We start from the raw sequence: 13624 nt of genomic DNA on the forward strand, positions 1-13624 counted from the left end.
CCACAGCTTTCCACTATGTCTTTTCACTGAATGATGACTTTGCAAATTTGAAGCACTTTGGCTCCATCTTGTGAACAAACAAATTCAAAGACCTTATAATGACCTTAGAGCTGGGGTGGGCAACTCCAGGCTTCAAGGGCCAGTGCAGGTTTTAGATATCACCCAGGGTCAACACACCTGAATCAAATGATTAGTTTATGACCAGGCCTCTAGAGAACTTCAAGACATGTTGAGGAAGTAATTTAGCCATTTAAATCAGGATGGATCAAGATTGGATCAAGAACACATCTAAAACCCACGGGACACCGGAACTTGAGGCCTGGAGTTGCCCACCCCTGCCTTAGAGGAATAAATCTTCTCTTGGAAAAAAGCTTCTTCATTTTCTCAGTCAAAGTTAGATACATTTTTAGATATTTTACTACAATTTAATATTTTATTATTGACGTGGCTGCTTGAGATAAAGTACAATATACATTTGGTTCATTGACAGTCATATTAGATGGAGAATGAGGCCAGCAAAGTACTAAAAGGTGAAAATTAACAAGTAACACAAACTGGTTCTGATGTGCAAATACTATCAGAGCAAATTTATATCACTTAAAACTTGTCTTTCTACATTAATAACCTGCACAGAGTGAAGCAACAGTTGGTATTTCTAACTAACTGTTTTTTCTTGTTATTAATCCTTGTATCTGTTCCACAGCATGTCTTTTGTCCTGTCTTCCTCCTCTCACCCCAACTGGTCGCAGCAGATGGTCGCCCTTTCCTGAGCCTGGTTCTGCTGGAGGTTTCTTCCTATTAAAAGGGAGTTTTTCCTTCCCATTGTTGCCAAAGTGCTTGCTCATAGGAGGTTATCCAAGTTGGGTTTTTCTCTTTATGTGTTATTGTAGGGTTTACCTTACAATATAAAGTGCCTTCAGGCAACTGTTGTTTTGATTTGGTGCTGTATAAATAAAACTGAGTTAACCAATCACCTTTTAAACTGAACCACAAAAGCACTAACAAACACCTGTATCTTCAAACCAACACTAAGTAAAACATGTTTTCACTACACCCAAAAAAACTCAAACGTCATTTACTAAAAGCAAAATCCTGTTTTATTTTCCAGTTCCATAGAGTGAAAAATGCAGTACACTTAGAAATAAGAAAAAAAAATCCAATTTTAATTCAATTTCTCTTGACAATTATAGAGCTAAATAATGTCAAAGATAAAAAAAAGAATGAATGAAAATGAAATAAAAATCACAAAATATCTTCCCTTATGTCATGGTGGTCATAAGAGGCGTGGACCCAGGCACAGACAATGGTGCAGGACAGAGTGTTTCAAACTGAGCCTTTATTGCAGCGTTAAGAATTACCACAAAACCACTAGCAAAAACCTAAACTGGAGACAGCTAAACATGAAACTATAAAGCTAAACAACCTGAAACATGGCAACATAGCTGGAGAGACACTGGGGAAGATGAGCAGGATGACCAACATGCATGATACGCAGATGCTCCGATGAAGAACAGAGGTAACCACACACTAAATATACACACAAGGGCTGTGTCTCAATTCAAGGGCTGGATCCTTCAGAGGCCGCATTCGAAGGCCGACTACGTCACAGTGACGCGACGAGGGCTGTCCCAATTCGAAGGCTGCTCCAAATGCGGCCGACAAATGCGTCTTTCATTTCCCTGAATTTGAAGGATGGGTCAGATGTATCCTTCGTGGCCCAACCTATCCCAGGATTCATAGCGCGGCCCAGCCAATTCCAGTTTCCAACAATGGCGGCAGCCGCTTAGTTTTAATATTAATCTTATTACTCTTTCTGGGTCACAAAGTAAACTTTTAACATATTTTCAGACGAGAATGTAGCTGTGTCAACTTCAAATATCTGCTCGGTTTATCAAGACATCACATATTTGCAAAAGCGCTCTGATGTTTTCGGAGACTCAATAGCTGACCGGGTGGTCAGGACTCACTCGAGCTGGACTCCCGGTCTTTTGCTACTCAGGTTAAACATGATATATCAGCCACTTAGATAACTTAACAATGTTATTGTTTGGCTTTTTCCTGTGTTTTATTTGTTCCTGAGTAAATCGGTTTTCACACAGTTGAATAAACAAATAGAAAACTGATTAAACAGAAGTGTGAGATGGTAGAGAATTTACTCCAATGTCCTGTTATATTTAAGATAACAAGGAGCAGATGGATGAGTTTATTAAACACAGCTGGTGACACAAATCTGAAGGCTAGACCGTCCTATTTCACAGCCTCGCACTTCCAGCCTTCTCGGTCTTCGGAGGACCAGGCCCAAGTAGACTGCGAAGGCCGGGTCTCCGAAGGATGTAGCCCTTGAATTGAGACACAGCAAAGGTAACAAGGAAATGGCACACAGGAGGGAGACACAGCTGAGCCTAATTAGACAAGACATTGGGGAAGCAAAACAGAATACATGACCTGAGACACGGACCTTCAAAGTAAAACAGGAAATACAACCGTCTTAAGGGCACGGACTTGAAACTACACAGGGGACACAGAGTACAGGGACCAAAACCTCTGAACTAGAAATACAAAACAGAAACCGTCACACTAGCAGTCAAACTCCAGATAAAAACAAAGGTCAATAATAATATGAAAACCAAAAGACTGGGTCACCTACCCAGGACCGTGACACCTTATGTCTATCAGTCTGGTTCATTTGAGCTCTGTTTTGCTACACTGTTTACTACACAGTGGCTGTGGGGCAAAATAAGCCCAGGCGTTGTGAAAAGTTCAACTGGTAATTCATCTTACTTCGTCTTTCAAAAGTATGTGCTTTCAAACTTCATGTTGCAACATAACTACGGACTAGTGAAAAGTTATATATATTGTTTACATCAGTGGCTACAAAATTTACTTATGCTCTGTGAGGGGATTTTTCAAATGTTTGCGAATACAGGTCCTGAAGAAAAATGCTACAATCAGCTTAAATGACAACAGAGGAGGTCATTTTCAGTAAACTAGTTTGTAGCATGACTTTGACTTCAGAAATGCTCTTCTGCTTATGTTGGATTTAATGAATGGTTATTTGACTTACCTTTGACACACTTTTAACAAGTTACTTTACTGTGTCTTTAAGAAGTAATTGCATTCAAAAACATTATTTTTAATGGTATTAACAGTTGCTTCTATCTCTACATGTCCACGTTTATTATTATTATTATTATTGATGTAAAGAATAAAATATTTTAAAATTCACTTTAAATTTGGCTCTTTGCCCTCACGTCCAGTAGGGGGCGGTAATGCACATTTAAGCTGATTTATATGCGCAAATGAATCCATCGAGGAAGAAACCGAACAACAAGGCCTGGGCCTAGTTGGCTGTTGCTCACGGTGCTAACACGAGGAAGCACACAGTAAGTAAAGGAAAGAGCGTTTATTAGAGCATTTGTGCATTTTTAATTCGATTGTTTCACTATGCTTTCTAGTCGTTTTGTGCGGTTATGTTGTGTCTAAATTAAATGGGATTGTAAACCAAGTGGCTAACTGTTAATGAAGTTCTATTGATCAAAAACTGGCAAATTTTACATTTTTCTGGTAAATTTGCATTATGTAGGGCAGCGTACATGAAACGTTATAGCTCACTGTAACCTATGCTCTGGATGAAACGAAGGTATAAATCGTTTTTTTTTTCGTGTTTATTAATAGCGTAAATTTGAAGTGCATTTTTACAATGAAAAGTTAATGTATTTAAGAAAGAAAGATCGAGGGGGGCGGGAGAGAAAAAGATAAAATAATACTTAATGAAAATGTGGATAACTTGTTATCAAAACCCCGAATGGCGCATAGTATATTTGCTTTAATCTTACAAACGCACGTACAAAAAGACAAACATAAAATCAAAATATACTTTACAGTGATAGGCAGCAGAGAATGGGATCAAATCATTTGTTAATCAGCAACTCTTTGCGAGCTATGAAAGGTTTGTTAATTTCAGTAAAGCTAAGAATGCACGACACTAAGGCCAGTGTTGTTGTTGTTATTGTTTTGCTTGTTTCTCTTATGTCTCCGTTATATCGCCCTTATCCTTGACATGCTGCTTTTAATTCTGCCTATGTCACATCTGTGACTGAAGACCAGTTCTCAAAAATCTGAACATGGATATGAGAAATTGACAGGATACAAAAGCTAAACATCAGCTACTCATGATTTTTTATTTTGTACATTTTTTGGTGTTTTATGGCGATGTTGACATAACCATGAGGTCCCTGTTGAGAGACTTTCACTGCAGGCGTGGATCCCATCACTCATTCACATTTAACATGTGCCAAGGGGTCCATTCTGACCTTTTGGCATTTTAAAATCATGTAACTCTGTTAAATTAAAACCCATTATCTCAATTATCTCACATTTTCCATATTTCCTGAAATGGGTTTATTCACTATATTGGATTTATTTTTGGGGGGGGGGATAAAAAGGGAAAAAAGAATAACGACTTATAATTAGAATTGTTAATTTCTATGGTATCAAAAATGACATCTTAACTTAAAACAAACACATATGGTTTACATACATTTTGTAGCAGGAGCTGTAACTATAGCGCTACATAACTGCTTTTATACCTGTTACTTAATGTAACTAATAAATAAATAAATTACTTTTCCATGATGATCCCCCTGACTTCATTTTAAATACTTAGTTTGCCAAGTCTTACATATAATAAGAAAAGTTAACTGACAATTAACAAGTGACAATGAACGACTTTTTCATAATATTGTAGCTAATTTTGAACTGCACGCAGCTCTGTTTATTTTTAGTTTGCAGTTTAATCTTTTTTTGTATGATTGCGCTTGGAAAAGTTTTTCTTGAGCACATTTATTTTCCTGCTCCTGACTTCTATTTTCCTCTTGAAGGCTTTGGCAAAAGCAGTCAGCATGGCGACTCCAGTGCCCGTACTCCGCCTGCCCAAAGGACCTGACCCCAACAGCCGTGGATTTGACCCCAACTCGCCCCGCTTCATCGCTCTCTGCCGAACCTCAATTTCCTCCTCAGCAGCTTCAGATACCGACAGCGAGCAGCTGCAGAAAGAGCAGCATGCTCGATCTGTGCTGAGAGAGGGCTTCCTCCGGTGCTTGCTCTCCATGACCAACAAGAAGGTTCAGTTCCAGATGTACGAGAATGTGAAGGTGGAGGCCACATTTGGGGCATCAGACATTGACGTGCTGAACTTTCAGGTGTCTGACCTGCACACTCCCATTGGGGTCCAGAAAGAGGCTCTAATCAGATGTCAGGATGTGATATCATTCACCTTTGATGTATAAACATGTTGCTGTTGTGTGTGCGGTGGACTGGATTATATGCTAGTGGTTTAACTGCATTCAACAAGCAGTCCCACTGTTTTAACACAAGAGGGAGTCGCGTGCCTTTGTGTCAAGAGGTAGCCATCCAAACCTGATGGCAGAGTTTAGTGGTTGCACCAGAGCTCAATGATACTCTTGAGTTAAATATCAGAAGTGCCACTAGTGGTTTCATAACAAGTCTCAACAAATGCCTGAGGTAGAGACTGTAACAGTCTGCAAAGTTAAAGAAGTGCAACACTTCAAAGATAATGCAGCTTTTTGAGGTCAGTGAATCCTGCCAGATGTCACCTGACATTTAGCCTCAGTATCATGTTTATGAACAGGTTTCCTGTCTCAGTTAAACATCAGAGTTAGATATGTACAAACATATTACTGCTGTACTGGTGCTGGAGTTGTGAAATTGCCTCATTGAATTTAACTGAATGAGGTATATAAAATATTGCACTTAAAAGAAACCCTTTTGTATTCTCTGTGAAAGTGATCAGGACTGTGTGGCAAAATGTTATTTTTTGCGAAATAAAATGTCTAAAGAAATAACTGGTAAATATTCATGTTTAAAGAAGTGCTCAATTTCAAAATCCACCCTTGGATCGAGCTCTTTTCCTAAAGTGGGCTCATTAAACTCTTCCTTTTGGCATTGTGCAAAAGTCTTGAAGTACCTCCATTTCTTTATATTTTCTACAGAAATGGGAAGCATGTGTGATTTATTGAAACGTGCAAAAACATACAGTTTAAATAAAGCAAAAACTGTTTGTACATTTACAGTACAAGCTTCAAGGTCAATATTTTGTACGGCAATCTTTATTCTTCAGCACAGCCTGAACTCTTAGGCAGCTTTTTTGTAATTTCTTGAAGTAGTCTTCAGGAATAATTCTCTGGGCTTCTTGAAGGACATTCAAGAAGCTTTGGATGTTGGCTTCCTTGTGTTTCGTTCTCTCTTAAGATAATCCTACACTGCTTCGGTAATGTTTGGAGGCTAATCCATGATGTCTTTCATTGTCTTTTTCTATCCAGCTATGCTTCTACTGCATTAGCAGTATGTTTGGGATGCTGAAAAGTAAAGCATTTTCCAATCAGATATTTGGAATCTTGGTGGTATTCCACGCTTCTGATAGTACCTTTCAGTGTTCATTCCCTGACCTCATCTAACTAAAAAAATTCAAATGTGGATCACTCCATAGGACCTGTTGCCACTGCTTTTCAGTCCAGTTCTTGTCTATTTTGGCATTGCTCAGCCTGTTTCCCTTAAGAATGGCTTTTTGACAGCCACCCTTCCACTGAGACCATTTCTAATGAGACTCCAGTGAACTTCTTTTTTTGGTTGGTTGGTTGGTTGGTTGTTTGTTTGTTTGTTTCCCCCCTTATTCTTAAGGACACAACATTTGGATGTTATGTCCTTGGCTTCGTTGGCTGTAGTTTGTAATTTAGGTCTGATACTTGTCTTCCACTTGTTCAGTTTCCTCCTCCTTTTTTTTTTTTTTTTTTTTTAAGCTTGCACTGCACACAGTGTCAAGATATGCCAGGTGTTCAGCTGATACCTCTTGTGGTGGAATGACATTGCTGGTACAAAAATTCTATTTTATGCCTGTCAGATTTTATTATCTTTGGTATTTAGCTTAATAATGTAGTAGTAGTAGTAGTAGTAGAAAAGGAGCAAGCAAATTGTGGGGATTTTTTTTTTTTTTTTTTTTTTTTTTTTTTTTTTTTTTTTTAGGGGCGGGTTTTTGTTTTTTTGTTTTTTTCAACGACAGGCTGCTATTAACTGTCTTAACTGTTCAATTTAAAATGGATTCTTTGCCAAGTTGTCGTTATCTGTAGACACAACACTGGTGCATTACTTGAGTTAGGTGCTTTTTATGTTTGGGTGATTCATAGGTCAGTGTTAAGTGACTTAAACATTCCTCTCAAAACAATAACAAAGCATTCCTCTTAAATGGTTGGCTATCTGGAAGCTATATATATAAATGTGGGGTTGTCCCACTTTTGTGTAGTACTGTATAATGTGACTAAGGGTTAGGTTCCTACTAAATATGACACCAGTCCATCACAAGGCTAACAACATAAAGGGTAACACCATTCGTACTCAACCAAATCAATTTAGAACCATCGTCTGACCTAACATGCATGTGTTTGAACTGTTGGAGGAACTGTGTGCAGGCACAGGGAGATCAGCCCAACTCCACACAGAAGCACCTCCAGCCAGTTGGAATCAAAGTCCTGTAAGGCTTACCACTGCATAGCCATATTTTAACCCTTTTTTCTAATTATTTAAAAAATGCCTGACAACAAAGCTATAAACCAAGTTTTCTCCAATTGGCTCTCTATCATCATGATGACCAGTGTAATATCTGTGTTTCATCAAACTGGTAGAATAGTGTGTTGACTATAGTAGCAACAGTTAGTTGCTACTGTAGTTAGTTTTTATTTGGAGAAATAAAAAAATAAAAACATTTAATCTATGTAAGTGTGACAGCCGATTTCCTTGATCTCCAGTTTCATATTCATAATAACGACATTAAATGTTATAAAAGTGTTGCTGTACAATGAGCTAACTTAGACACGGTTCAAAACCTCATGTTCACACGTGGATCTGTTATAGTATGTTATGAACACTTTGTTAAGTTTTCATGCTCAACTGATTAACTGAACAACTGAAAATTGTTATTTCGATTTCCAAGAAATTTGTAATTTGTTCTTCTTTAAGGTTTCATCAGGTACAGAGTATAAAGAAACAAAAGATATTTCTCCAATATGATCATAAAAGTGATGTTTAGACTACTGCAACAGTTTTTAAAGTATTATCCTGTTATCCTCTTTCTTAGCAAGTTTTTCACAAATGTTACTTTTTTACTTGTGAAACACACTTGTACTGTTCAGCCAGATCTCAACTGACTGACTGAAAATGATTATTCTGATGATCAAGAAATTTATAATGATGACAATTCTAGGTTCATCATCTGTCCTTGTGTCTGACCTTGCATCTATGGATGCAGATTTTAGTGATGCGATTATATTTTTTCAGTCAAAGATTGAACAGATTTACAGCATGGACCATACAGTCCCAATCAAAAGTTTAAGGCCACTTGAAAATGATTTTAAAAAATGTTGCATGGTTGGATCTTAACAAGGTTCCAAATAGAGCTTCAACATGTAACAAGAAGAATTTGGAGTAAGACAAAACAATTTTTGGAGCATACAATTTATTGAAAACAACGCTTTAACTGAAACCGTCTGATTTACAGTTGATCAAAAGTTTAGGACCACATGCCTTTTAAAGGCCAAATATGTGCAAAAATATGGATTCATTGTCATTTTCTGTCAGGTAGCACGCTTGCATCAAGCACTTCAAGCATTTTTGAAATGATCAATAATGGTGGACCTACTCATTACTGAGTTCGTGTTTCAGTTTAAGCTTTATTTTCACCAATTTGCTTGCTCAAAAATGTTTTGTCTCACTCCTATTTCTTCTTGTTGCAGTTTGAAGCTCTACTTGGAACCTTATAAGATCGAACCATGAAAAATATGATTTTGCCATTTTTCAAGTGGTCTTAAACTTTTGATTGGGACTGTATAACTTAAATCAACTGTAATCTTTGATGAATCAGGATTACACCGGATCATTTTTCTTGAATGTTTCAGTAATAGACCCCATACTGACTCAACATATGTTGGCAGCAAAGACATTTGTCATGTAAGTTTCTGATCATTAATTAAATATAGAAGAACAGTATTGGTCATTGTTTTGTACCAGCCTCATGGGGAGGAGGAGGGGTAGCATCAATACTATTTAATCTTCCTAAAAGGTGTATTTTGCGAGTTCCCAATAAGTCATTTTATTTGAGTGCCATTAGGCGGTCGTGCTGTGCCTGTGTCTCTTTTTGTACCTGAATTATCTGACCACTCAGTGGAGACAGTCATCAGTGAGGTAGTGACTCATTCCTCCCCCCGTCCGCCTCCCCACATTGCTCTCCCTCTCACTCTCTCTCACCCTCCCTAATCCGAAATATGACTTAAACCTCTGCATGACGTCATCAAGCCTGTGTGATTGAATCAGGAAGCCCTCAAGGACAACCAATGTTAATTTCATATGCTGTTCTATGACCAGCAGCTCTCAACTCCCCCATCTCTCACTCTCACCTCTGTGACTATCTGCAGGAGTGTATACAATACATAAACACATTCATTTCAATTTTATACAACTTCATGCTTTAGTTGGTTCCTGGTTCATTTTCTAATAATACTTCTGATCTGATATCTGATAATGTATTGGAGGTAGGCATGTCATTGTCAAAGTCTACATGAAGAGATGATTTATGAACATAAATACAGAGGGCTTACAAGGTGCAAACGACTGGTGACACTCAAGAACAGAAAGGTCAGATTAGACTTTGCCAGAAGACATTTAAAATATTTTGCACAGTTCAGTGGACTGTCTTTGGACAGATGAAACCATAATGAACTTGTATCAGAACAATGGGTAGGTCACAATGGTCATCTGTCAAACATGGTGGAGGCAGTGTTTGGCATGGACATGTATGGCTGCCAGTGGAACTGGGTTTTTGTTGTTTATTGATGTGACAGCTGGTAGAGGTAGTAGGATGAATTACGAAGTATACAGGGCTATACTTTCTAGATTCAGCTAAACTGATCAGACTGCTTCACAGTGCAAAGAGATAACGGCCTAAAGTAAGCTGCAAAAGGCAAAAACTTGAATATTGATCAGTGGTAAAGTCAGTCACCTGATCTCAACCTAGTGTACTTTTCAGTTACCTGTCATTGTTCAAATACTTCTGGACAACATCTTTAAAAAAATGCAATTAAAAGAAAATGGAAACAAGCAGAAACCTTTTTCAGCTCACTGTTTTGGTGTTTTTAGTGAACAACTTTACAGATTTGGTTCTTTCTCACTGGTAAAAAGCTTTTTGTTAAGAGTCTGTTATGTCAGCATGCTAGGCTGTCATTGTTCATGGGAACGTGATCTAAAAATTAAGCTTTAGTATGGATAAGATCAGTCCAATTTGAGGGGAAGATCTTTGTCAAACAGATGCATTATTAAGTTGGCCGAAAGCGTGATCTCCTCATGACTTCACTTGATTCAACAAACTAAATATTACATGAGTATTTTACAAAGGTTAAGTGCGAATGAGCTTTACAAGGCAGTTCTGAAGACCCGGTGTTGGCTTATACTTCCCAATGTGTCGTACTGCACTTGGACACGCTGTCTCAGTGTTATCTTTTCTTGCTGTTTGCCTTTCCTGACAGTCTGCTTCTCCCTGATTTCAGTGGAAAAACATTCCTGCCTTTTAGTGTATGCATGTGTGTGTATGTGGTGTATCAGTCATGATGGTACAAGGAATCTGCCCCTGTACACTACCATCGGCCAACAGGAAGCACATTCCGCTCCTTCCTGTTTGTGGTCCTCTGTCACTTCCTGGCAAGTGTCTGATAACTCTCAAAACCACTTAATCACCCTTTTTGCCAAAAACTCCAGCCAGCAGACAAAAATAATTGGGCAGTGACCTCATGAATTGGTATTTTTAGCACATTTCATTATCAATAGGGGGAAGAAATGATGATTTACATCATTCAACATTCATTGGAACAAGTATTAACTCAAGTATAAGCAAGTATTAACTTTGGTTGTCATTGTATCAGTGCTAGAGTTAGACCCGTTAACATATATGGTAACGCTGACTAACGAAGTTTCCTCTGAGCTGTGACATTGGGAGCAAAATGAATGAATATACTGGAGTATGAGATGGGGAATTCACTCAGCCGGCTGATGAGTCAGTGAAACTGCCTTTCATTCCTCTGCTTCCTCAATGAGTCTGTGTGATCACTTTCTCTCTTCAACTTCACATTTAATCTAATATTTTTGCTTATTTGTAACTGACTTGGAAACATTGCGGTTATTGTCTTACTGCTCATACTTCTTGTTTAGTGGGGAAGGCATCCATTCACAGTACCAGCTTTACATAGTGATGCTTGCGTAGCCTTTTCTCATTACATGTGCCTGCAGTATCATTCTGCCTCTGTGTAGAAAGTTTTTTTTTTTTTTTTTACAATGAACAGTTATGCTAAAAGTGAATGCTAAAAGAAGGCCTAAGGGGTATAAAGTATAAACTGATTTGGAAGTAAAAATGGGTTGCTTCAATCCAAAACAAAAAATAAAGAGAAAAACAGTAAAAAAAAAACAAAAAACTGTCTGGCTGACTGTCATTCATTTTTATCACGCTTTTCTAAAATCTAACTGAGAAACTTTTAATTGAGTGTTTAATTGGGTACTGAACCACAAAGAGAGACCACAATTTTCCCAGATTACCTTCCTAGTTAAATCCAGAATTAAATCTAAACTCAGTTTTCTCCCATACAAGGTCTTTAAAAATCTTATCTTAAAGACTTCCTTGTACCATATCACCACAATAGAGCACTTTGCTGTCAGACTCCAATTTTTTTGTGGTTTCTATGATATGTAATAGTAGAATGGGAGGCAGAGCCTTTAGCTTTCAGGCCCCTCTACTGTGGAAGCAGCCCTTAGTTTGGATTTGGGAAACAGACACCCTCTCTACTTTTACGAGCTGAAAACCTTTCCCCCACAGTGTGTCTTCTGTCCTGTGTCCTTCCTTCACCCACAACCAGTCAGGACAAATGGCCGTCCCTCCCTGAGCCTGGTTCTGCTGGAGGTTTCTTCCTGTTAAAAGCAAGTTTTTCCTTCTCACTGTCACCAAAGTGCTTGCTCATGGGTGTGTGGTTTTTGTTCTCTGAATTATTGCAGGGTCTTTACCTTTCAGTATAAAGTGCCTTGAGGGAACTGTTGTTGTAATTTTGTCGCATTACAAATATGACTCTGAATTGAATTTCTCTGTGGTGCAACCAACAGGCAAATCCCTAAAAATATCTTTGTGAGACAAAAGGCACTAAATTTGATATAGACCTTCTTTAGTGCAAGGTACAGTATGCGAAGAAGACTTTGCCTCCTGACTGCTGATTTGCATTCAGCAGCTTGCATACATAAAACATTGTCTCAGCAGACGTGCACAGTGCTAGACGACTATCATTCTCTGTTTACTATGCAAGGCAGCAGAATTACTTTGTATTTAGGTGTTTGCATTCTGATTATGAACTTTATACACTAGTTAATGAGTTCAAACCTTCTCACAATGGAAGTGCTGAAAATCCCACAATGCAATGGTTGTAGTATTATGATTAAATCAATCCTATAATATTACAGCCTCCAGTGAAGATTTATGTTTATTTCTAAAACACAAATTAAATATTCATTATAGAATACTGTAAACTATATAAGGAAGTGAATGAATGAGAGTGTGTTTCTGGTGCTTCCCTCTATTATTATAGATATTATTAAGAAGAATTGGGTAAATAAATGAATAAAACTCCATTTACGTCAGTGCATACAATACAGTCACAGTACGTTTTCTAAAGTAGAAGTGCTGATATTTACTGTAAAGTTCTCACTGAAGGTGTTGTCAAAGCAGCCAGGCAAACAGACACAAAAGGAATGGCTGAGTCACAATCAGTCCCCAGGTTTGTTTGACTTGCCACCGCGGGGAATGTTGGAGGATCTCCAGCAATTGTGAGGGCCAGGCGCTCTGTGGCAGCCTCATTTCCCCAGCTCAAGTGGCCAGGGAGATAAAGAGGCCAGCAGTGGAGCATGCCAGCTGGAAAAAGCCTGGGATCCAAACAGTAAAAACCCCGTAGGCATTGAAAGACTCAATTTTATTTGTGTTTAGGGTGAATATATGAACACAACAGCATTTTGAGACTGTTTCCCTGAAGTGAAGCTGCCAGTTCTTTAAATTAAAAGGTGAAGATACTAAACTATAATTTTCCTTTTTATTGGCCTGCAGCCCTGCAAAGGAGCTAAATCCATATTGGACTATATCTATCTGTGCACATGATCAAAAAGTTGCCACAGCATGATATGGGAAAGTGGAGGCTTATGTCCAACTCAAGTCTAGACAGGAAGACATATGAGGAGGTGGGAGGAGAAGGGAAGCGCTAATTAGAGTGAGATTAAAGTTATCTCCATTTATCTATAAGTCTGTAGACTCTATCATGGCCCACTCCCTTCCCCACAGGAGTAAACACAGGAAGATGCTGCTAATTAGTGTCTGTGATGCTGAGGACCAACTGATGTCAGCACTGATTGGACAGGTTCATCAGCTGTGACCAATCAGGACCAGCTGGAAGTGCTATTATTGAGAAGCTTGTGAATATTTGAGTGAAGGTTTGACTGATGTTTATCTCTGAGATCCTCACATTTGTCACATTTGTGC

At 38.4% G+C, this 13624-nt stretch overlaps 1 protein-coding gene across 1 annotated transcript; it reads left to right on the forward strand.

The window, feature by feature from the left end:
• The first annotated feature begins 3257 nt into the window (after window positions 1–3257).
• gemin7 (gem (nuclear organelle) associated protein 7) lies at window positions 3258–6110 on the forward strand. The gene is made up of 2 exons (XM_003450802.3): window positions 3258–3383; window positions 4881–6110. Exon 2 carries the CDS (start codon window positions 4902–4904, stop codon window positions 5286–5288), a length of 387 nt encoding a protein of 128 aa, XP_003450850.1. The 5' UTR covers window positions 3258–3383; window positions 4881–4901; the 3' UTR covers window positions 5289–6110.
• Window positions 6111–13624: the final 7514 nt, after the last annotated feature.

Source organism: Oreochromis niloticus, linkage group LG14 (assembly GCF_001858045.2).
Source record: "Oreochromis niloticus isolate F11D_XX linkage group LG14, O_niloticus_UMD_NMBU, whole genome shotgun sequence".
In the NCBI taxonomy this organism is placed as follows: Eukaryota; Metazoa; Chordata; class Actinopteri; order Cichliformes; family Cichlidae; genus Oreochromis; species Oreochromis niloticus.